This window comes from Pinus tabuliformis, chromosome 7, assembly GCF_031772625.1.
Source record: "Pinus tabuliformis cultivar Carrire ecotype Pingquan chromosome 7, CPIR1, whole genome shotgun sequence".
NCBI lineage: Eukaryota > Viridiplantae > Streptophyta > Pinopsida > Pinales > Pinaceae > Pinus > Pinus tabuliformis.
The window spans coordinates 2032130538-2032155007 of NC_142293.1; the positions used below are offsets into that span (position 1 = coordinate 2032130538).

At 37.7% G+C, this 24470-nt stretch overlaps 1 protein-coding gene across 1 annotated transcript; it reads right to left on the reverse strand.

Moving 5' to 3' along the window:
• Positions 1-4680: 4680 nt before the first annotated feature.
• LOC149256648 (FCS-Like Zinc finger 2-like) lies at positions 4681-5902 on the reverse strand. Its single transcript, XM_089457483.1, has 2 exons — positions 5479-5902; positions 4681-5171 (listed from the first exon to the last, which is right to left on the reverse strand). Exons 1-2 carry the CDS (start codon positions 5724-5726, stop codon positions 4985-4987), a joined length of 435 nt encoding a protein of 144 aa, XP_089313609.1. The 5' UTR covers positions 5727-5902; the 3' UTR covers positions 4681-4984.
• Between the last annotated feature and the right edge of the window lie 18568 nt (positions 5903-24470).

Genomic DNA, 24470 nt, shown 5'->3' on the forward strand with positions numbered 1-24470 from the left:
GAAGAAGTACTTCCTGAAGGAAATGACTTACATAATGTTGATATGCATGAACCACAACAAGTAGCATTAAGAAGACCTCAAAGAAATCGTAGGTCAGCTATTTCTGATGATTATGTGGTTTATATGCAAGAATCAGATTATGATATTGGAATCAATAAGGATCCAGTTTCGTTTTCACATGCTGTAGAAAGTAAAGAGTCAAAGGAATGGATTAATGCCATGAAAGAAGAACTGAAATCCATGCAACAGAATGAAGTTTGGGATCTCGTTGAGTTACCACATGGCTGTAAAAGAGTCGGATGCAAATGGGTTTTTAAAACCAAACACGACTCTAGTGGTAATATCGAACGGTATAAAGCTAGACTTGTTGCTAAGGGTTACACTCAGAAAGATGGTGTTGATTACAAGGAGACATTTTCTCCTGTTTCGAAAAAGGACTCACTAAGAATAATAATGGCATTAGTAGCTCATTATGATTTGGAGTTGCATCAAATGGATGTGAAAACAGCGTTTCTAAATGGAGATCTTGATGAGGATGTTTATATGGATCAACCTGAGGGTTTTTCTGTAGAATGTAAAGAACAATTGGTGTGTAAACTTAAGAAGTCAATATATGGGCTTAAACAAGCATCCCGGCAATGGTATATTAAGTTCAATACCATTATTACATCCTTTGGTTTTAAGGAAAATACGGTTGATCACTGTATATACCAAAAGATCAGTGGGAGCAAGTTTATTTATCTGGTCCTTTATGTTGATGACATCTTGCTTGCTGCAAATAATTTAAGTATATTGCATGAGACTAAGGAATTTCTCTCAACGAACTTTGAAATGAAAGATATGGGAGAGGCATCCTATGTGATTGGAATAGAAATATTCCGTGATCGATCACAAGGAATATTGGGATTGTCTCAGAAAGGATATGTCGAAAGGATTCTAGAGAGATTTGGAATGAGTAAGTGTTCACCTGGAACAGTTCCTGTACAGAAAGGTGATAAATTCAATCTCATGCAATGTCCTAAGAATGATGTTGAACGAAAGGAAATGGAATCAATTCCATATGCATCTGTTGTTGGTAGCCTGATGTATGCTCAAACCTGTACTAGACCAGATATCAGCTTTGCGGTCGGTATGTTAGGGAGGTATCAAAGTAATCCAGGAAGGGAACATTGGCAAGCTGCAAAGAAAGTTTTGAGGTACTTACAAGGCACGAAAGATTACATGCTCATGTATAGAAGATCCAATGAATCGGAGGTGATCGGATATAGCGATTCAAATTTTGCTGGATGCATCGATACTAGAAAATCGACTTTTGGTTACCTGTTTATGTTTGCTCAAGGTGCCATATCATGGAAAAGTGCGAAACAGACTATCGTTGCTTCATCCACTATGGAGGCAGAATTTGTGGCATGTTTTGAAGCCACAATTCATGCATTATGGTTGCGGAACTTTATTTCAGGACTTGCGGTTGTCGACACCATTAGCAAGCCGCTGAAAATTTATTGTGATAACTCTGCAGCAGTATTTTTCTCAAAGAACGACAAGTACTCTAAAGGTGCCAAACACATAGATCTGAAGTATCTTGTTGTGAAAGATGAGGTTCAGAAACAAAGAGTGTCAATCATGCACATCAGGACAGAACTTATGATTGCAGACCCTTTGACGAAAGGGTTACAACCAAGACAATTTAAGGAACATGTTCAAAGAATGGGTCTTGGTTGTATTAATAATAATGATGTGTGACATTCTGAGCTCTTTTATGTGTTTCCGATATACAATTATGTGTCTCTTGTTTTAATATAGTAGTACGTATTTTATGTAATTTTAAACAAGAAAGAGTCTTATAAAGATATTATGTTTAATCATTATGATATAAGACATTATGTGGACCATTATGCTGTTTTATATAAATTATGAGTATGAATTGATGGATTGCTGGTATTGTAGTATATGGAAGGAAATGTATTGAATTAATAGTGCACAACCGCCATAACTCTCAGCAATTTATCATAGTATGATGTTCAACACTTAATATTATGAATAGTCGGGTCAAGTGGGAGAATGTTAGAAATCTGCAGTTTCTAAATCTTAATGTGACCCGATTAAAGCATTAAAGCGTTAAAAGTGTTAAAAGCATTAAAGCATTAAAGCGTTGAATTGGTATATGATGGACGTACCAGATTTAGAGTTAAATAATATAAAAAGGATTGGGTCCTCTCTCCCCCTGCCAAGAGTTGCATTCTTCTCCATCAAGAAGCGCATAAAGAAACATGGCTAGAAAGAGAAACCGAATTCTGAAGAAGAGGAACAGTCAGGAGTCAGAAGAAAATAGATGGCAGCCATTACATCTTCCGCTGTTAATCAAGGTATGTCATAGATCATATTAAGTTTTGTTTGTGAAATATTCGGTATTGATGATCTTTGGGCTGTTTAATGGAATTTTTACAATTTAACCTTATTTTATTATTTTTTCTATTATTTTATAATATTTCTTAGAAGGTATTTTAAAACTCAAAATTTCTCATACATATATAAAAAATAAACTCTCCCATTTTAAAATATCCATATGATAAAACCACATATTTATCTAATTGCATCTTTTTGGCATAGGAAAAAAAAGCAATGCATACACTGATACCAATTTTAATGGAAAAGTGTAAAAAAACAATCTATGTGACACCATTACAAATTGGCCTTAAAAGCCGCCCTATTAAAGCAATCCCAACATGATTTCGATTGATGTTTGCCACTCAATCTGGATTCCTGTGAAGGTGAATGGGATTCAAATGGTCTCCTCTTAAGGCGGATGATAGTCAAATGGACAACTTGATGAATTAGAAAGTAAATCAATTGGGTTCTGGTATATTGGAACGGTTGACTTGCAGTGAGTGCAACACAAAGGATGGCCAGATTCCTCTCAAGCTGAAGGATAAGTATATGGACATTTTTCTACTTGGAGAAGTAATGTTCGTATTCAAATCATCCCGGCCAAAGAAGAACATCATATTTTATTGTTTTCCATAATCAGTGAGAAGTTTGCCATACATTTGTCTGCAAATATTTCAACAAAATCCCCAGGGCAAGTTTTTTAATTTAACCCACAGGGTAAACTAGGCCTGGTTATTAAAATTGTGCTTAAATTGTCTGCACATTGTGAAGACAAGGGCGTGATTTACATGGTTTTTATTAAAAATATGTTTCTGTGATTATTACAATGTGTTAATTATTCACCGTCATCATGTCATTTTAATCAATTTTATTAGAGTTTATATTTATGAAAGTAATTCATGCATTAACATACCGATTATTAACATCCACAGATCTATTCTTAACCTTTTAGATTCATTTAATCATTCTCAAACAATTGGTCTGCATAAATCCCTGACAAGCAATTATCTTCCAAAGGCCCTTGTAAGAATTCGGAGATGCCCTTCCCTATGAGCAGATTCTTGGGAAAGAGTACGAGATCATTCCTCTTTTGCTACAAATTCCTTAAATCCTCTGCAGAGCATTACGATGAGTAAAGAAGTTAAATTCATCGTCTTTTTCTCTATTGGAGATTCTACCTCTTTGGATTCAAGCTAATGCTTTCCAGGAATCTTTCAAACAGCTAGAGTTTCCTCAACATGCTCAGATTCACTTTGGGTTACTACCTAGAGATGAAGGAAAAGCATAAGCTTTAACACATTGAGTAGAAGCATTGTTTTGTTAATTTCAGTGTAGAGTTTAGCAATAAAATAGCATACACCAATTTGATATCCAGCTTGATGTCTAACTTGACAGTAATCTTAAAAATAAATTATTATGTTTTGATTATTAGATACCATTTAACTGAACTTGACAATAACCTTGAAAATAAATTATTATGTTTTGATTATTAAATACAATTTCACCCCAGCCTTGCCTGGTGTTTAGATCACTTTAAGACCTAGCCAACCCCATTTGTGGCAGTCTCAGTAACGACCAACATCAAATCCTGTTGCATGTAAAATCTGCTCAAAACTCATGCTGCCTGTAAATATTCTGCTGCAATAGATTCATAAATCCTGAATAAGGAAAGTTTCTTAAAGTGCCAATAATTTCTCATCTAATTGTGCTTACTTCCCCTCAAAAAGCCATGGAGCATAAAAGTATGCAATTCATGTACAATATTAGAGCCATGAAACAGCAATTTCAATACCACTACTATCTAGTGTCATGATTCAATTAACCTACTACAAGAATTAGCAAAATTCCCAATTGTTGTATATTACAACAAAAGCAGAAAAAATGCACAACCTGGATTATTTTATTCATCTCCATGGCATAGATTGAATATTGTAGTGGAGAATAATGATGAACTACCACCAGAGGCTAATTGGATCGGTTATAGCTTGGCCTTGTTATAGCCTTCGTAAGGGTTTATGCCCTATCTACCAGGGCCTTGGACTCGTCTAAGTATTACAGGGTTATAAGTACTAGTCCAACCTTTTGATAGTGGGTTAGTGGATGTTAGGAAGTAATCCAGCTTTCTGGGAGCGGAAGTTAACCACACATTATTAAGAAAGTATTTAAAAGGAAAGATTCATAAACCAACTACTTATCTTTGAATCCAGAAACAAATTAAGTACATAAGAGATTGCTATCTGACTATATGGTTGCAAGATCAAAGAATTATCAAGCACACACATGACTCAGATGTACCATTGCAATTTCTGCTAAATAGTTAAATATCTTTCTACTGTAATATAATACTTATGTCTCAATCTGGCTCAGCCAGCTTCAAATACATAAAATTCAAGATGACAGATCGAAAAATAGGTGAAGAATTGCTTGCATTGTTCAGAATAACATTTTTTTTCGTGTAGGGTATCTAAAACACCTGGCCACTGTAGTATTTTTTTAATTACAGGTAGTACCCATTAAGGGCAAGATTAGAGCAGAGGTAATTCTATAATTACTAGAGCCAAAATAGCTGAAACCTCTCATTCAACCCATTTGTTCATCATGCTGCCGCAACCGTCTCTGTCTGTGCTTGAAAGTTGCCCTGCTTTGAATTCTCATGGCGATTAGACGACGATACCTGGCCCCCTTTCTTCATCCCAGTGATGCCTGCAGTGGCCTTTTCCTTGCGCTCATCCATGGCTATCTGCTGTTGTCGGCATTCCTCGCTGCAAAATGCAGTGTCTCCTCTGCACGGAAAGGAGAAAATCAAATCAAATATTGATCAAACCAAGCCCTATTCAATTTTTTTTTTAACTGGGAATGAAATCACCCACCCAAGGCCGAGTATTTTTTAATGGTAAATTGGGTAAATTGTCCATGGTAAACTGTCCACCCTATCAGGTCATTACCAAGAAAATGTCATCGGGGCCTTATTCTAAGGTAGTAAAAATTGTCTTCAACAATATGAAAGAACTTCAAAACTGGCTTTAGACCACTTGAGCTAACCTTGAGAATAAACCAGATTCAATTACACGAATTGATCAAACAATTTACCTGTACATGTAGATGTCCCGGCCATCGCTCAGACGACGGTTACAGAGACTACAAGCGTCCAAGAAATGGGCGGGCTCTATGGGCTTATTCGAATAACTGTAACAGCTTGTAATTCCAGACCCCATAAGAAAACCGGAGGAATCTTGAATTGGAATTTGCTCGGATTCAATGGTGAATTCTGCCGACCTAAGCTGCGACATGCTTGTAGTGCGATTCATGGGTGGAGTCAGAGGATGCTTGCCGGGCATTCTCTTCCCCCCTAAATTCTCCTCTGGTCACCCAAATCGCGCCGAGTCTGGAGCTTTGCGAGGCAATTAATTGAATGAAAAAACAGCATCAATACGTTACTTGCGTTGATCATCTTGGATTTCCAGGCTGGTAACTGTCGCTGTCCTCAAGAAATGTACCCGTCACGTCACACTCTCTGCAATGAATGCTGGTGGAAAAAGCTAAACGCCATCACCAAATTAAATGAAGAGAGCGAGCGCACTCAAAGGCATCCGTTTATCAAGGGGAGTGCAAGTCATGGAATTTTTCATTACACGGCCCCCTCAATGGGCGTCGGGTTCCCAAAATACAAGTCGAGGGGCTATCCGACACAGACAGGCATCCGTTGAACGGCCTTCACGCTCCCGGGACCAACCCGGCGGTCGGAAAAAGGTGGCCATGACAGCCCCGAACCGAACGCGTGTCTATCACCAGTGCATGCAACAGTTTGAATATCCCATCCTGTGATACCATGAAACGTATATCATGGGGAATGTGATTGTTGATTTAAATTATTATGGTGAGAGGCACGTTTTGATTTTTAGATTGTAGTGCGTACCAGATATCCACTTGATGGGCTTACAGTCATCAACTTCTCATTCCAATGAAGGGGTCCCGCGGAGGTATAAAATGAACGCAGGTATCGATCTCAAAGGAGGGTCCCCTACTCAATTCAAGGATTGAACACTCGATTATTCAAGGGATCGTTGGCTAGAAGCAGCACGGAAGGTTAATTTAGGAGATAGTGAGGGAATTTAATGAAAAATATCTCTCATTAGTAGTAAGCATTAGTTTGGTATCAAGAGTGGGTTTGTTTTTTTGGAATACATAGTTTGTTGTTTAAAAGGTTAATGAGGAAAATTTACATAAAAAACAATATGGTAGACAATGGAGGAGGAATAATACCGGCTATATGGAGTTAAAGAAAACAAATATTTAGAAAGAGTCTTGAAATGATGAAGGTATTGTTTAGATTGTTATAAATGTTAATGCTTGCATTGAATCAATGAATAGATAAAAGGCCCTAGAGAAGCACACTCATGGACCTTAGAGGTGTTGAGACCACATACTCCCTACACGGGCTCAAGGACTACACATGCCCCTGTGAACGCATGTGCCTTCTGCAGTTGCATACTTGCTTGAGAGGGCATCAAGACCAAATGTGCACTCTACAAGGCTTTAGAATTATACACACCAAAATCATTTTTTGCATGCATGCATACTAGCTTTCTAAGGTTCCCATGGAATACCTAGAAGTGCATCAAAGAACCTAAAGGTGCACCAACAAGGTTGACATATTGTTTAGGTGCTCAAAAAGCCATTTCACCCTTTGCATGAGGGAATGAGTTTGAATGAGACAAAACTTAAGGGGTCCTGGTAGAACTTGTAAATTCTACACACTAAGGTGGAGTGAAGGAAGAGAAACTCAGAAAATGAGAGTTATTGGTTCTTCTAAACTCATAGTTTACTTTTTAAGGAGTTATTTGAATTAGAGATAAAGCCAAAAACAAAGCCAAAAGAAAAAGGAAGATAATTTGAAGACTAAGTCTCTTTCGAGCAAAAGATTGGAGAAAGAAAGAAATAATATTGTTATAATAGCGAGAGTATCCTGCACAATCAATTCTACTCATAGAGCCTTTTTGTAGAATCAGAGGGTGGGACCATAGAGTGCCCCTTGGTAGAGTGTGTTTGTTAGGGAAATTATATGTGTAATAATTCCAACATTAAATTATCAATCTGGAGTCGTAAGACTTAGAGGCACAAGCGCACGTAATGCAAGATCAGGGCGTCTAATCTAAACTAACATGATGAAATACGAAATCTATTCCTAAATTAAGCACATAATACAAATCACTGAGCAATTTTAATCTCAATCTAAGTAAAGTAAATCAATCAAACTTTATTTCAATGCAAGTAAAACTTAACTGCGATTCAAACAATAAACTTTAGAAATATGAAATCAAACAAAACTGATTATCATTCGAACGATTTCAATCTTATTCTAAGTAATGGAAATCCTAAATAAAACACTAAGATCTATTTAATCCAAATGCAAAAATCTTAAATCAATCGAGACTAACTCAAAAAGACATCAAACTTATGCTAAATATTAATCCAACAAAATTCACTTTCACTCAAATGATGTTAAACTAAGGAAATAATTCAAAACGAGATTGAAATTAATCTAATCCCAAGATCACACAAATCAATAAGCGTTCAAACTTTAACATCTATCATCACTCTACAATTGCTTCAAAGGAAACTAAGTAAACCAAGATTCTAATTGACATGTTTTCATATTTAAAAGACTACAAAATAAGAAACTATTTTATCCTTAGATTACTTTAATCAAACTCAAGAAATCATTCAAACATAAGCACGTTGACTAATGGTTCTACCAATAATTAATTACAATTATAATGAATTTCAAAACTAAACTACAACTCCAAACAATGATTTAATGGTCTCGTTGCATTGATTTCAAATACTTGATTGCCAAAACACAATGTTGCAAGAAATTATAGTGAATCAGTAAGGTACAAAATCTATTTTAATCCATATTTAAAAGAAATAGAGTTATCGACCTCTTATTTATCGAATTAAAAAGTACCTTTGAGTATTTCAATCGTAAACCTGTAACAAAGGGATTATTCGTGCAATAAAATCATTGATCAACACCATTCATTAGCTTGTAACGAGTTGAAGATAATATGTCTATTTAATTTAGAGAAAAATAAATTACAGCCTTAAGTACAAAACCGAAATTATGAGATCTAATTAACAAATGCTTTCAAAATAAAATCCCTACACCTAGATATAAATCAAACATGTTACCTCTATCATGTGATGTTTACAAAACTTGCTTCTAGGCAATGGTGAGCTCTTGCCACTCCTAGAGCAAGTTTAAATTAATGCAATACTCTTTTAAAAATAAAAAACACATTAATACTTATAGTAAATTGAGTGCAGAATCAGAATTGTATTAAAGTTCAAAATAGAAATTCATATGCATACATCCTTATTGATCCTTCCGAGACAAAGCCAAAAACATATTACAACAGTCATTTCTTCTGTTTTATCCTCCCCCCCCCCCCACCCCTTCACATAGGCCATGGTTAAGCAATATATAAAATTTACAAGGCAAATTTGTCATTTTCCTTAATTATGGAAAATTGCATATTTTTAACAAATTGGCCTCAAAGATATTGACATTTCTTCCTAACCATGGAAAATTTTGGAAAACAGTTTAAGGGGAACCTAATATGTCATATTGGAAACAAAAACCTCTCTTAGATTTGTCTCATTCAACTCCATCTCCTTATAAATCATGCCCGAAGTTGGTTTTTTTGGCTCTTTTTGCAGGATTCTAGAGTTCTGGGATATATACTATATATATATATATATATATATATATATATATATATATATATATATATATATATATATATATATATATATATATATTATGAAACTGCCTTCAAGAACCATGTGTAAATTTTCAATAAAATAGAATATTGAGAAATTTTTTAGGTTATAGATAATTTGCTATATTTTTAAAAAACCCATTTTCTCAGATTTTCCAGATTCACCTCCAGATTCATGCAAGCCGAGGTCAAACTTGGCAGCTTGAAAACTGTGCAGATTTTGAGCAGATTTGTTGATTTTCTTCTAGAGACCCACTTGTGCAACCTGGGTGCAATCCAACTCATGGGAAGGTGTTATAACATCATTTTGGACAATAACCTTCCTCGGTTTTCCCCGGAAGTGTGCTGAGATGTCGAATTTCCAAATTGGATATTTTCACCTACAGGGTTGTGAAGAATTTTGGCAATAGATATGAACTTAGCAAAAACCATCATTAGTAAATCATGGCTAAATCATCTCTAATCATAGAAAATCCAAGAAAAATAATGATAATCAACCATGAAGTGTAGGATATGAATTGGCGATAAGTGATGAAATTATGGGGTGAAATGAGTGTAAAACTATCAGAATTTGGGTTATGAATAATGGTTTTGTATTATGGAAAATGGGCATATTCGAGGCCCAACATCCCCCATGCTTGTGGTTTTGCATGTCCTCATACAAACAAATCTCTTGCTCATTGACAGATTCTTAACATTGTTTTGTAGATGTTGGTTCTTGTGGGACAACATTACTTGAATATTTGGAGGTGTTGGTTTTTGTGGAGAAGCACAACTTGAATACATGGAGGTGCTAGTTCTTGTGGAGAAACACTCTTCACATTTAATATGTCACACTAATTTACTGAGCGATACAAATTGAGGACAAGAGATGATGGATGAAAATGAGGTGATGATGGAGATGATGAATGGGTGCTTACATACTCTGTCTTCGTAAGGCAAATGTCTATAGGTGGTTTCCTTTATCATTTCATGGTAGTAATGACTTCATCTTGTGAATGGAATGTGTTGGACTGAGGAAAAGGTATGTTTTCTCCTCGTAAATAGCCTAATTAAGCATTTGTCTTCACATGTTTATCTTCATTTTATGGATAAAAATAGAGGAAACAACAATAGAAGCTGGGTAAAATTGATTAGTAACAAATTAGATAAATCTGGGCATGGAAAAATAACTTTCACTATCTTTATATGCAAGGATGCGGATTGGATGATTGTTGTTCAATCAACAGAACAACAGCAACCAGTAAAGGAAAAAAGATAGCATCCTGAGCATGGAAGACAGCGGAAGACCAGAAGGACCAATGCTATTTTATGATGAAATTAGATCGAGTGTTGCGAAATCCTCAAGATCCCCTGATCTTGAGGATTTGCTTCTATCTATTTAATTTTCCAAATGTTATATAAAGTCGTAAGGTGAACTGAACAACTAGTTTAGGAATTCGCAGATTGTAACTATTCTTTTTGGACATATAATACTTTCATCTTGGTGATGTTGTAACTCTGTTATTGATTTTATTGAAGAAGACTGCATTTAACTCATAATCGTATTCTGAATATCTAACAGCATCGACTTCTGGAGACTTTGGGCCTAGTCAATAGAAGATCTACTGCTTCAATTGTGTTATAATCATTTCTGTTTACTCTTAACTGTTTATTATTGTTAATTTTAAAGTTAGTATCATTCTGATTACTATGAGGATTTATGATTCTGATTTGCGTTCGTAGTGCAGTCAAGATTCTAGATCTAGGTGTGTGATTATATATGCGTGGTGCTCTTTATTGAATTAGTTATGTTAATTCCAGCATTAGATTGTTGTTCATTCTAAGGTAACACTATCATAGATTTCAAAGCTAGAGTGATTGTTTTCCGTGAGATGTTTATATGGTTATTTGTTGTTCAATTGTCATAGCTTTCCTTCATGTTAAATGAGTTAGTTTCAATACGAGTTAGATTGTCAAGTGTGATTTTTTCTATTTGCATTCTGATTCAGTTTCTTGCAGAATAGATTAAGTAGCTTTGAAAGTGTGTTATGAATTCCTTTTAGAATTGTTTGGATTAAATTTAGAGAAATAGACATTAGCAATTGCAACGATTCCAACTTAAGTTGACCTCTGAATTCACTGCATATATAGTGCTGACACTCTTGAAATAAAAAGACTTGCCTTGGGTTGATGATTAATGTAGGTATTAAGATTGCTTGTAATAAGACATCTTAGTGCACCAACATTTTGGCATCGTTGTTGGGGAGAGTGTTTCAAAGTGATTTCCTTTTATCTTGTTGTAAAAGAATTGGGTTTTAAAAATGAGAGGTAAGAACCTGTGTGATGAACAAGTAAAGTGCTTGCTCATCAGCCCGCTTTTCAACAAAAGCATAGAGGTTAAATAGGAATAGTTTTTATGAATGACTAGGAATAAAAAGATAGAAAAAGATCAGAACCCCCCACCCAAATCCACAAAACCCAAGGGATCGGTGAGCCTTGGGAGAACAAATTTTATAGACAAAATCGTAAGAAAAGCAGACCTACTGTATCCCTTAGGCAGCAGGCTCACCATCTGCAGCCTACGCTGAGATTCATAGCCAAATTGGAAAAAACTTTTCTTTCTCCATCTCCAAACTATTGTCTTCCTTAGCCTAAGGGTGTTATGTAGTTGGAAGTTTGAGTTGTTTTCGGGGAGCTTATATGCCTAAATTCTTGTTCTTGATTACCTCCTCAACTACCTTGACATCACTAGGATCATATCTTAGTTTAATCACTTAATCTTCTAAGGTTTTAATCTTGGTGTCTTTGGCTAGAGAGGACATTCTTTCAATCTTTAACTGTGAGTGCATATTATTTAATGAAACCTGCAATTTAGAAGCAATAATGGCTGAGATGGCTAGAGTTGAGTATATCATCTCACTTGCTTGCTTATGCAAATCGATCAGATCAATTTCATGAACCTGTTTTAGTATCAACTGAAAATATGGAGGCCTTATAATCTTCACCACTTTTTGGGGCTGGCACTTTGGGTTCCAAAATTCTATTTGAAACTGCCCCTTTTTTGAGTCAGATGCAGAAAACAACATGTGTTTAGTGGTGGCAGTTTGTTTCCAAAATTATGAGTATCTTGAAGCTTTGAGAACTTCATTATTCAATTTGATTTCCTTGTACCTTGTAAAATTGCTTTGTTTTCACAGAACTTGAGAGGTAGAATATATAGGAGACTCAGCTATCTCTTCTGCATATGGGAGAGCGGTGGTAGGAGTGCCTCTCAAAACCAAAGTAGTTTGCTCCTGTGCATCCCTTTCTTCTAAAGATTCTTCTTGAATAGTGATCACCTAAGGATCAATCTTACTATCAATCTTTGTGGTGTTCTTTGGATCATTCTTCCTTCTCTTGAATACAAGGAAATTTGCAACCTGAGTTTCTGAATCTGTAGTGGACATGCTTTCCCTTGGCCTCTTAATTTCTTTGTCTTTAGGTATAGAAGTTTGTAAAGAAGATTAACTAACTAACTTCTCTTCTACTTCTTGTAATGTGTTCTCTTCCCATTCCTCTCGGTTAGCATACTACTATATCTCTACCCTTGATGTATGTGGCTATGGAGTGCTCTTTTTTTCAACCATCAGCTTTGAAATTATCTCTAAAGGATCATAAGCCCAAGTGAAGCTTGGTTTGAACTTCATCTTCTTTAAATTTGCATCCACTTCCTTCATTATTGCTCTGGTATTTGATGAGTACCAGTATTGCAGCAAGAATGCTGCAACTCATGGGGCTACCAACTTTACTTTATCAACCCGGGGTTCGTACAGACTTGGAGGTGACAGTGTTGTATACACAAGTAGATGCAATGGGTCAACTCTTTGTCACTACTGAGTTGGCGATAGACCACTGGGGTTTCTCAAACCAACCTTCTATTGATTTAGAAGAAGTTTGATTACCAATGGAGAAAGGGGGATTTTACCCTAATTGAGAGAATTCAACTATTGTCTACTGCAATAATGAAATATTGAAATAAATGCTTTAAACATGCCACTCATCTAACTACTTGTTAAGAGATATTTCTTCAGAAGAATCCTAAGCTAACATGTGTGTAATCCTAACTATCCCAGGCATGAAATCTGAGATAATCAAACACTTTACTGATGTGCATATGAATGAACACAATAACCTTTTTTCCTTTTTGTCCTTTTTGGTGAAAATATGAATGCTATTCTTCTTGGTGGTATGCAAGGTGGGTTAGACATGGTTGTGAAAGGTCAGATGGCTTGGGAGGCAAGTAGGGGTCTTCTCCTATCTTTCTGGATGCTTTTTCAACAAATCAGCCTCAAAACAAGCCACTATAGGTCGTCCTAATGCACCTACAGGAAGGATTAATGCTCCTACAGGATCCTCGGTATTCCTACAGGATCTGGTCAAAAGTAGTAGGAGTGATTTGGAAGGTGGTACAGGGCTTAGGGAAGGTGAATGATGGAAGAAATAAGGCAAGGGAGTGGCTAGGACCTCCTCAAAACTCAAACCAAAGTTTGTAAGATGGTTGGATTTGCTCAACAAACATGGAAAGTTGTTCTTATGGAATGATAAATTGGTTGATGGACTTAGTGGCTCTTGGTGATGATGGATGGATGAGGTTAGGTTGGGGTTGTTGAAATGAGATCTTCCTGCACTATTGAAACTCTTGCAATACACACATCACTGGCATTTACCCATGAATCATGTGAAATAAGAAATATTTCCAACCAACATAAGAAAACAAAATTCCATTATTTAATTGCCTAGTTCATGTGTGGAAATATTTGCAGAATTTGGTGAAACACCATGAGATCTAATACAAGGTTGGAGATAGAAAAGATAACAACTGGAACCTATTCTTGAAAACTGAAAAGATGCTGGCCTAAGTAGCAAAAAACCCTAAATTCCATAAGAAATCAGAATTCTATATTTTTGGGGCTGAATAGGAATTTTTCCTCAAACCATGGTCCCTAAAGGGAGGAGGGAGGCCAAATACACCTAATATCAACCTTTTTGGTATTCCTTCCTCTCTCTAAATCTACTGCTAAAGCGATGCACAAGTGGAAGCAAACTAATCAAATTCACCACTACTTGCAATGAGACAGTGCTAAAATCAATCCAACAATTAATCTATGAAATAACCTAAGCATGCAAATACAATAAGAGGAACCTCTACTGCTAGGGTTGGTCCCTGACCCAAGAGCTTCATCCCTCTGAGTCAACTCAGTGTTGGATCAAAGAAATGCTCATTCTCATTATCATATAAAAAAAATTTACATAATAGTGTTTTGCCACAATCCTTTAACTCGAAAATGCTTAGTTACATAAAAAATCTGAATCCTAATGAGGCTCCAGGCCTCCTTATTTTTACCACTGAAGTCTCCAAAAACTTCCTTAATTATAGGGAGGCTTCGCTCCCAAACTCAAGATGAACTGGTTCTTAATTGTCCCTGGCTTGACCGCCCATGATCTCCATGACTCGATTGCTTGCAATTCCAAGCTAGTGTGATTTGATTGAGGGATATTCGAATGAGTGAGGATTTAATGAGGAAGATCCATCTCCTACAATCTCTCCTTCTTGTCTCATTCGAGTTCCTGCACTTTAATTAACCAAAATTGCCATGATTTGCTCCCAAAAACCTATAATAAATGCACATTAGACCACTAGACATAACATCTTACTTTTACTCATCTCATTAAGCAAAATATAATTAAAACATGTAAGGAATTATTAGAAGAGTTGATTTTATTAAGCTCGGAGGTGTATTAAGGTCCATATAGTTACCCAATGATGAGGCTCATCATCACTCCCCTACTTAAAGTGTTTCTCATCCTTTGAGCAACTTAATCTATGTCCATGTCCTTCATTTCTCTGGTGTCCTCCCTGACATCCCATGCTTCTATTGTAGTTTGCTCTTCTTGTGAATAAAATCTTGCATTCCTATCTATCTCTTCCCACTGCTTTCTTTCTTCTTCTTCTCTCCTCCCTTCCAACATTCCTAAAAGTAGTGGTGGACTGAGTCTCGAGCGAATCCAATTGAGTTTGAGTATTTGTAGAGCCTGCTTATACATGGGTGTTCTATTTAGTGCCTCTCTCATTCTCTGATTTTTAGGTTGTAAGGCAAGGTGTTCCACCTCCTTTGGCAAGCTTGCATGTTGTCATCTCCTAGCAATCTGAACATGTCCTTAAAGTGTGTGACTACTTGTTCTTGTGCAGCAAGGTACCTAGGTGCAAGCTTAGGATCATTTGCAATGAGCTTATGGGTGTTGATGACAACCATTGGATTAGATTGTTCAAATCTAATCATGAGGGCTTTTGTCTCTTCTCTTTCCATTACCTTTTTCATCTCTGTAGATCTTACCTCCTCATGATTCATCCATGATGTTAAGGACATCAGTTGCAAGTCTCCTAGTTTTGAATTTGGGTCCCACATATTCAAATCTATCAAGTCCAAGTTGTGTAGGAAGAACTCAGACATTTTTGCTCTATCTTCCAAGGTGATTTGATCACAGAGATCAATGAATTGTCTATAGTCTTGGAAAGGCATAGTGCCTCTCTGAGCTAAAGTTTTGATTTGGAATTGTAGCCCTTGAGATACAAGGCATAAGACTTTTCTCGCATCCTGCACTGGATTTCCTCCAAGGATAAGCTGGCCATAGTTTTCAATGGCTTTCCATTTCTTGTAGTTGTCCCCTTAGCCATGCATTCTATGCTTCTAATGGATCTTTCATCATTGCCTCTTTGTCTCTTATGCTGCTCATTTCTCTGCCCATCTCCTTCAATTTCTCCTCCATGTGGCCTACATCCTCCACTCCTTTTGATTTGGAAATTTTCATCCACCTGTGTGTCCTTGCCCTCTATTTTTCAAGTTCAAAGAATAAGGGGATGGAAAAATTTTGTGGGATTACCCTACCTCCTTCAATGAATCTGTAGTAGGAGCTGAGGTTGGGCTGTGGACTAGGTTCCCTCAGTTCTTGGTATTCTTCCTTTGTTTCTTGTGGAGTGATACCTTCTTGGTCCCTTTTTTGTACATCTTGTAGGTTTGCCAGGGTTTCCTGTAGGTTGGCCTCTATTTCCTGTAGGTCTGCTTGTGTCTCCTGTAGGAGAAATTTTCCTTTTGATGAGGCTAACCTTGTGACAGGGCTCCTAACATATGGGAGATTTGGGAGAGGCTTGTCCTGATGTTCCTTCTCCTTGACTTTTCTCTAGAGGGGATGCCTTTTCTTGTTGCTTTGGTAAATACTCAATGACAATTGGAGTTTTTGTGGGGGTTTGAGGTCTTCCTTGCCTAATCCTTATGATCTTTTTTGTCTCAAAGTATAGTGGGGTTTGTATTTGCCTCTTCCCTTTTGATTTCATAGGTGTACTTAGGGCAGTAAGAGCAGTTGTTTCCTCTTTCTAAGTGGGTTCTAGAGATACCCTTGGTGATTCTTCCCCTTCTTTGTCTTGAACTATAGACCTATGTTCTTCCTTCTATTCTGTCCCCTCTTTTCCATTCTCCTTCTCATCCTTGTCTTTCTCTCCACCTTCCTCTATTTCCTCACTTTGCCCATATATCTCTTCTTTTGTTTCTTCTTCTATCTTTTCTTCATTCTCCTCCTCTATTTCTTCTTCTTTCTCCTCCTCTGTTTCTTCCTCATTTTCCTCCTCTGTTTCTTCTCCCTTTTAATTAGCAGTGGGGCTTTTGTCATATTCAAGAACTTGAATTGCTCCTACTACCTGCATGTCTCTGAAGGTTTTCCATGTAATAGGGAGTCTTAGGTTTTGTAGAGAATCCTTTAGGATGAGTTTGATCAACCCATGATCGGCTATTTTTTGATGTTTTCCATCCTTCACTATGATGCTCATGTCTATCATTGATTGAAGAAGAAAATATGGGATACTCAATTTGTTTTGAAGAGGTGTGTTTTCTCCAAATCTTGGTTCTTAGAGGAGTCTGAAGTGGTATCCATACACCACATTGTATCTCCCTTCACATGATATGTATTTAATGAGGTTGTAACTAACTTCATTCCAAGGGCATGGAATGCTTTCTCTTCTGACCCCATTTTTGTCCTCCATTGGCTCCTCCCCTTCCAAAAAGAATTTCTTCTTTGCAAGGGTGTTGTTACCCTTATCTTCCTTTCTCCAAGGTAACCCTAAAGGGAGTGTAATGATTTTGCTTATAACTTCATGGGTGATTACTACTGATAGGCCTTTCACCATAGCAGTGGTATGGGTCCTAGTGAGGGGTATAAGTGAGAGAGGAAATTCTCTGGACACCTCATCATTGTATTCTCTCATCCTCTCAAAGAACCCCATCCATTGGTGCCTTGTGAAAATTTCCACTATAGGAGGATGCTAGTGGATTCTTACTATGTTTGTGGGTTCTCTTTTGTTAAAACCTCCTATGATCTTTCCCTGGTAATTGTGGAGGCTTGTATGGATACAATTCAAGAATTTTGGTAGGTGACAGAGGTTTGAATGTTAACTCTGCAATAAAATTCTCCTAGACTGCAATTCCCTTAATCATATTAATGATTTTCTTCTTTTAAATAGAAAACATGGAAGGTACATCTCCTACCTCACTTGTTACGTTATGTTGAGGACAACCTTTGATTTCTCCTCCCTTAGTGCCCACTGATAATCCTGTAGATTGTCTGCTCTGTATCCTGTAGGTTTTCCTATAGGATCTTGTAGGTTTTCCTGTAGGATCCTGTAGGTTTTCCTGTAGGATCCTGTAGGGTTTTCTATAAGATCATATAGGTATCATGCGTTGCAAATGCTAACTATCTCTTGTAAGTGCTTCTTCAAGAATGCCGAGAGAAACCTCTTTCCAATGAATTCTCAAGAATACTAATGCTCTCTTTGTATGGGAATCAATGTTTTATTTCCATAAATGGATTATCGTGTGCGATGGTGTGCTGGCTGTCTAAGTACGAGCACCTTCTTTTGGACCATTGGTCCCACTATCAATCCATCATTCCACCTTACCTCATAATCATATCCCACTTCGTTCCTCCGTATCTTAACCATTTTTTGTCTTATTTCCTTTTTCTTCTGATTTGACTGTTGCCATATGTGGAGTGGTCTATCTCCCACTTCGTTCCTCCGTAACTTAACCATTTTTTTTCTTATTTCATTTTTCTTCTGATTTGACTGTTTCCATATGTGGAGTGGTCTAACTATTTTCTCCTCATCAACTAGCAGAAGGTGGCCATGTTAATTGGCCACCTTTGCTTATGAAACCAACTCTCACATAATCCTACAGTTTTGATCATATCATACTAATGAGAGAGCATGAGTAAGATGACATACCTATGGGTAAGATGCTTTGATGATGATGCATGTTGGAGAGTGATGTCTCTAAGTTGTGTATTCACTGCATATCCTTCTTTGTATTGGTCTCTTTTGATGCTTGTTTCTTTTTATGTGTAGGTGTTGGAGAGTGATGTTGGTGATCTTGCTATTGTTGCTAAGCTCTGGAGGAGCTTCCTCAACCTTGGAATATTTGTGTTGAAGCTGCCTGTAACCCTGTGAAGTTTCCTTTGTGGGATAGGATGCTACAGGATTTCCTACAGGAAACCTACAGGATGTCATTTAGCTACCTCTCCCCTAAACTTTCATACTTTTTCTCATTTCTGGAGCATGAGGGTTGTTGACATGAGTAGAGAGGGGTTGTAGTGAATGGTAGGTGAGAGTTTTGGCCTTTAAGTATTGTCCCTCTATCCTCCTTCTCTCCCTCTTCTATTTGTTTTTTTCTTTGAAAACTGTATTTTTTTTTTAATTGACTTATTGGATGGATGCATGGGTAACATGGTGATGAAAGGCATGACGATGATGTGGTGGAGTGAATGGTTTTTTTTTTTTTTTTTTTAAGCCACAGGTTTGTCATCCCATTTCTCTAGGATCACTCTTCTTTTTATTTCAAGGCCACTGTATTTCCTACAGGAAACTCCTATAGGTTTACAGGGAATCTTGTAGGATTACATGGAATCCTATAGAAAACATAGAGCCTGTGTAAACTGAGCTATAGGAGTTCATAAATGGAAGAATGGATGAAATAATGAAGAATATGAGATGGAGGGATTGATATATGTATTTTGTAGGTCCTTCTATTCCTCTCAAGTTGTGCTTATCCTCCTCTTGGTGACCTGCAAATAAAATTTCCCATATTTTTATTTTTATTTTTTTTTACCTTTTCTCTCTTTTTTCATTTTTTTCTTTTTTTTTTTAGAAAACAACTAGTCTGCCTCCAAGGAGTTCTTCATCCTAGTTGCCTGCCATGGGTGCCTCAAAAGAGGTTTTCACCTAGAGATATTTTTATTTATTTTTATCTTTTTCCAACACCATTGGGCCACCTCAAGAGGTTCTCAACCCAATAGTGGGAGTCAAGTGCCTCATGGAGGTTTTCACCAGAGTCTCTTTGATTTTTCTTTTCTTTTTTCTCTTTTCTTCTTTTCTTCTTTTTCCTCTTTTTTCAGGGACTTGATGGGGTGGAATTTGAGACTTTCTCCACCACCATCACTACCTTGTTGATGCCATTGATGAATTCTTTCTTTAACAAGGGTTTCTTGTAGACCTTCAATCTATACCCATTAACAAGTAAAGGGATAGCCTCTGCATCAATGGTTCTTATTTGTACCGAATCATTATCATGACATTTTTCTATGACATAAGGCCCTAACCATCTAGTCATTAAGTTGCCTTTAAAATCCTTGTACCTAGAATCATACAACAAATCCCAATCACCTTCTTGAAACTGCTTGTCCTTTATATTCTTGTCATGCCAAATTTTCCTTTGAACTTGAGTCACCTTTGTATGCAGGAGGGCTTGCATCCTAAATTCATCTAACCCACTCAGCTAGAGAAATATTTCTTGCTGTGCCCTGGTGAGATCTAGATCCAGTTGTGCTTCCATTCTGAAGGTGTTGTATTCAAATTCAATGGACAACAGGGCTTTCTTCCCATAGTCTAGCTCATAAGGAGTGAATCTAGTGGTGTTCTTCAAGGTGGTATTGTAGGCCCAAGTGGCCTCAACTAATCTATATGCCCAATCCTTCTTGCTGCTGCTAATCACCTTGCTCAAAATGTCTTCTGGCGCTCTATTTGTTACCTCCACTTTCCCATTAGCTTGTGAGTGGTAAGGAGTGGATGTTTTGTGCTTGATATTGTGCTGGCTTAACAAATTCTCAATCGTGTGAGATGTAAATTGATTGCATTGATCAATGACCAATTCTCTAGGGTACCCAAACTTATAAAATACATTTTCCCTTAAGAATTCAGCCACTTCTTCTTTTGTTGTTGCTTTGATGGCCTTGGCTTTAGCCAACTTGGTTAAATAGTCAGTGCACACAATGATGTATTGTTTTTTCCTAGATGGAGGGTCAATGGGTCCAATGAAATCCATGCCCCACTTGTCAAATGGCTCGAAATTCACTTGAGGTTGCAGAGGCGTTTCATCCATTAGGGTAGGTTCCCCATCCTTTGGTATCGATCACACTGACTAGTATACCTCCTCACATTTTGGTGAAGAGTGGGCCAATAATAACCAACTTGTAGTACCTTGAATGTTGTTCTTTTGGTTGCAAAGTGACCTCTACAAGGCCTATCATGATAGGTCAGAAGGATGTCAAATACTTCCTCCTCCCTGACACATCTTCTCACAATTTGATCGGGCCTAGTTTGAAGAGGTTGCCCCCAATCCAAGTGAATGGGGCACTTTTCCTTACAATATTTCTCTTTTCCTTGGAGGAAACATTTGGTGGAAACTGTGAAGACACCAAGTAATTTTATATGTCAGCAAACCATGGAGAGAGAACTGAAATGGAAAATAAGGGTTCATCTGGTAACTGGTCATCAACCATTCCTTCCTCCCCTACAGGAAAAGTCAATCTGGATAAAAAATCTACAACAACATTCTCCTTGCCAGGCTTATCAATAATAGTTAAATCAAACTGTTGCAATAAAAGTAACCATCTAATAATCCAGGAATTTACATTAGGTTTATTCATCAAGTATTTAATTGCAGCATGGTCAGTATGTACAAATGTCTGGTAACCAGTAATGTAATGTATAAATTTATTCAATGAATGCACAACAGCTAGGAGCTCTTTTTCAGTCACTGTATATTTCAACTCAGCTTTTGACAAATTCTTATTGATCAAGTAAATGGCATAAGGTAGCTTGTCATCTAGCTGGCCTAGAGCTGCTCCTATGGCTTTGTGAGAGGCATCGACATGTATATGGAAAGGAAGAGCCCAATTTGGGCCTTGGAGAATAGGTGTAGTAGTCAACTTGTCCTTTAGGGTGTCCAAGGCTTCTTGACAACATTCTAACCATAGAATAGTCCTTTCTATGATATTTGGGTCCCTTTAGATGATGGTTATCTTATTTGGGTCTACCTACAGTCCTTTCTAGGATATTGAGTGACCTAGAACAGTCCTTGCAGTCATCGAGAACTCACATTTTTCAAGACTAAGGGATAGGTTAATTTCAATGCACTTGTTCAACACCTTACCCAAGTTGGCGAGAGCCTCCTAGAAATCACACCCATAGGGTGTAAAGTCATCCATATAAATTTCCACTGCATCATGGACTAGCTCGGCAAAGATACTCAGGACTGCCCTTTGGAAAGTGGCGGGGGCATTACATAGGCCAAAAGGAAGGACCCTATAAGTGAAAGCACCCCAAGGACATGTGAAAGTGGTTTTATCCTAGTCCTCTGGGCTAATCTGGATTTGATTGTATCCGCTGAACCCATCTAAGAAAGAGAAGAACTTTTTCTCTGCCAGGCCATCTAACACTTGGTCAATGAAAGGTAGAGGGAAATGGTCCTTCTTTGTTGCTTTGTTTAATTATCTGTAATCAACAAAAATCCTCCACTTCCCATTTTTCTTTGGAACCAACACCAAAGGAGAAACCAACTCATTGTCTGAGATAGGGTAAATGAATCTTGCATCCAATACCTTTTGCAATTCTTCTTTCACTGTATCCTTAAGAGCTGGAGGAATTCTCCTTTGGGGTTGTCAGACTAGTTTGCAACCTTCTTTGATATAAATGTAGTGAGTACACACTGAGGGGTGCACTCCCTTCATTTCTTTGTAACTCTAAGCAAAGGCATCCAAATGTTCCCTTAGCATGTTGCACAACTCTTCTTCTTGGTGTACAGAAAGAGGGGTTGATTTTCAAAGTTATTTTAGGGCTGAATTCTATTGTCTTGACACGAGTAGGGTTTAAATCAGCTAAGCATAGATCAATCTGATGGTTTCTCTTGGTTTCCTTTACAACTTCCTCTAAGGACAGGGTGTTGGGAGTTGGATTTTGGAGGATGTGCTCAATTAAGTCATCTTCATTAGGCTATCCTCCTCCCATGGCAGTTTCTAGGGTATAGAGTTGGGCTGAGTAAACTTCATCTTCTTCCTCCTCTTCTAGCCATAAAGGTAAATCATGTTCTAAAGATGGCTGAGCAGGAGGGTACAAGATTAACTTCTTGGATAGATGCCCATTTTTTATAGTCATGTTTGTAGCCTTGCGACATCGATAGTGGCTAACCAAGGCCTCCCAAGTATGAGAGGATAACCATTAAGCTTGGCCTTAGGTTGGAGAGCTAGGAAGTCGGCAGGGTACTCCCAGGAGTCAATGGAGACCATCACATCCTCAATAATCCCCTTAGGGGCTACTGTGGAACGGTCTGCGAGCTGCAAGACTATTGTGGTCTTTCTTAATGAACCTTGGAGATTTAGCTTGAGCATGGTGTCCTTAGGCATTACATTAATGTCAGCCCCAAGATCAATCAAGGTGTGTGGGACAATGGTGCCATTGATGTGCACATCTACTACGGGGTCTAAATACTTTGGGAAAATTACCTGCCCCAACATTAAGTCGGACAATTTTCCAATGAAATTAATGGTAGGGGTGTCTCTTTTCCACCTCCCTAGATGTTTGAATCACTTCTCTTTAATCATTTTTTTGTAAATAGGTACATCCTTAATGGCTTTGGAGAAGTGGAATTTTGACACATATATTTTTCAGTTCACCTAGAAGTTCATTCTCTTCTAGGATAGGCTAGACTGGATGAGTTAATATTTTAGGAAAGGGTGGTGGATTAACTCTAGGCATACTTTCCTCTCTTTCCCCCTCACTCTCCCTTGGTGGAGATGGAGGATGGATGTCTAGGAGCACTCTCCCAAACCTCAGGTAGATTTCCTGAATTTCCACAACATAAGCAGGGTAGGATGTCTCTCCACTGTTTACTTGTTGTGCCTGTCTTTTGTTCGGGTTCGGATTTGGTTGGGCAGGCATTTGAGGTTTTTTAGGTGGAGTAGGGTGTAAAAGTTGTGGTTGAGTATGAGGTTAAGGAAATAAAGCTGGAGCATTGTTGTATGGGGGCCTCCACCCCTGGGGTGGTGCATTCCACTGAGGCTGTGGAGGAGTATATGGCTGAAATGGCTGGTTGGAGAACTGAGAATGGTACTGAGGTGCAAAAGACCAAGAAGAAGGTGTAGATTAGGAGGGATGAGCAGGGGTACCCCAAGAGGGAATGGATGTGTTTTGGTTAGGGTTGTAATATGCATAGGATGACCCTTGCATACCTTGCTAGTACGATCAAGGTCCATGAGGTCTCTTTTGATTTATGTAGCAGAGTTGTTCAATCACCCCTTAAATTCCCTGATACATTGCTTTTAGTCCAGCTAGAGAAGGGCACTTGTATATGGAGTGGTTTTCTTCATAAACTAAGCAGATTTCTATAAGGTTTAATGGACATTCATTCCTAGGGTGCCTCCTTGTGCATCTGGGGAAAAAGATGGCTAATTGTTGTGGGGAAAAATGCCTATGCAGGACGATCCTATCCACCTAAGGTGTGACAGTGCCTTAGAAACAAACAGAAACAGCTATTCTAGTATTCTTCCTTTATGAATTAAGAATGAAGAGAGGTAGATGGACTAACCGGTGTCTTCCATTTGTCCCTCGATCTGGTATCTCTTCTCTTTGAGAGTTCCTAGCTACTTGCCTTCTCACTCGCCCAGCTTCAACAAGTTCCTGCAAGATCACAAGAAGAGAACACTACACAAAGACATAGATTCATATTCATAACTAGTTCAGGATTAGAAATAAACTAAACATGCTAATGCAATCATACATCAAAGACACATCAGCATATAGGAGAAACCAAGATAGCTTTATTGATGAATAACAAGGTTCAGGAAGAGATACAACCTAGAGGGCTCCAATCCAGCATCTCCTTCCCAGCAAATGAAATTCCTATCTTCACCTTCCTTCAAAGCATTAAGCACCCAATGATTCCAGTCTCAAACCAACAGCAA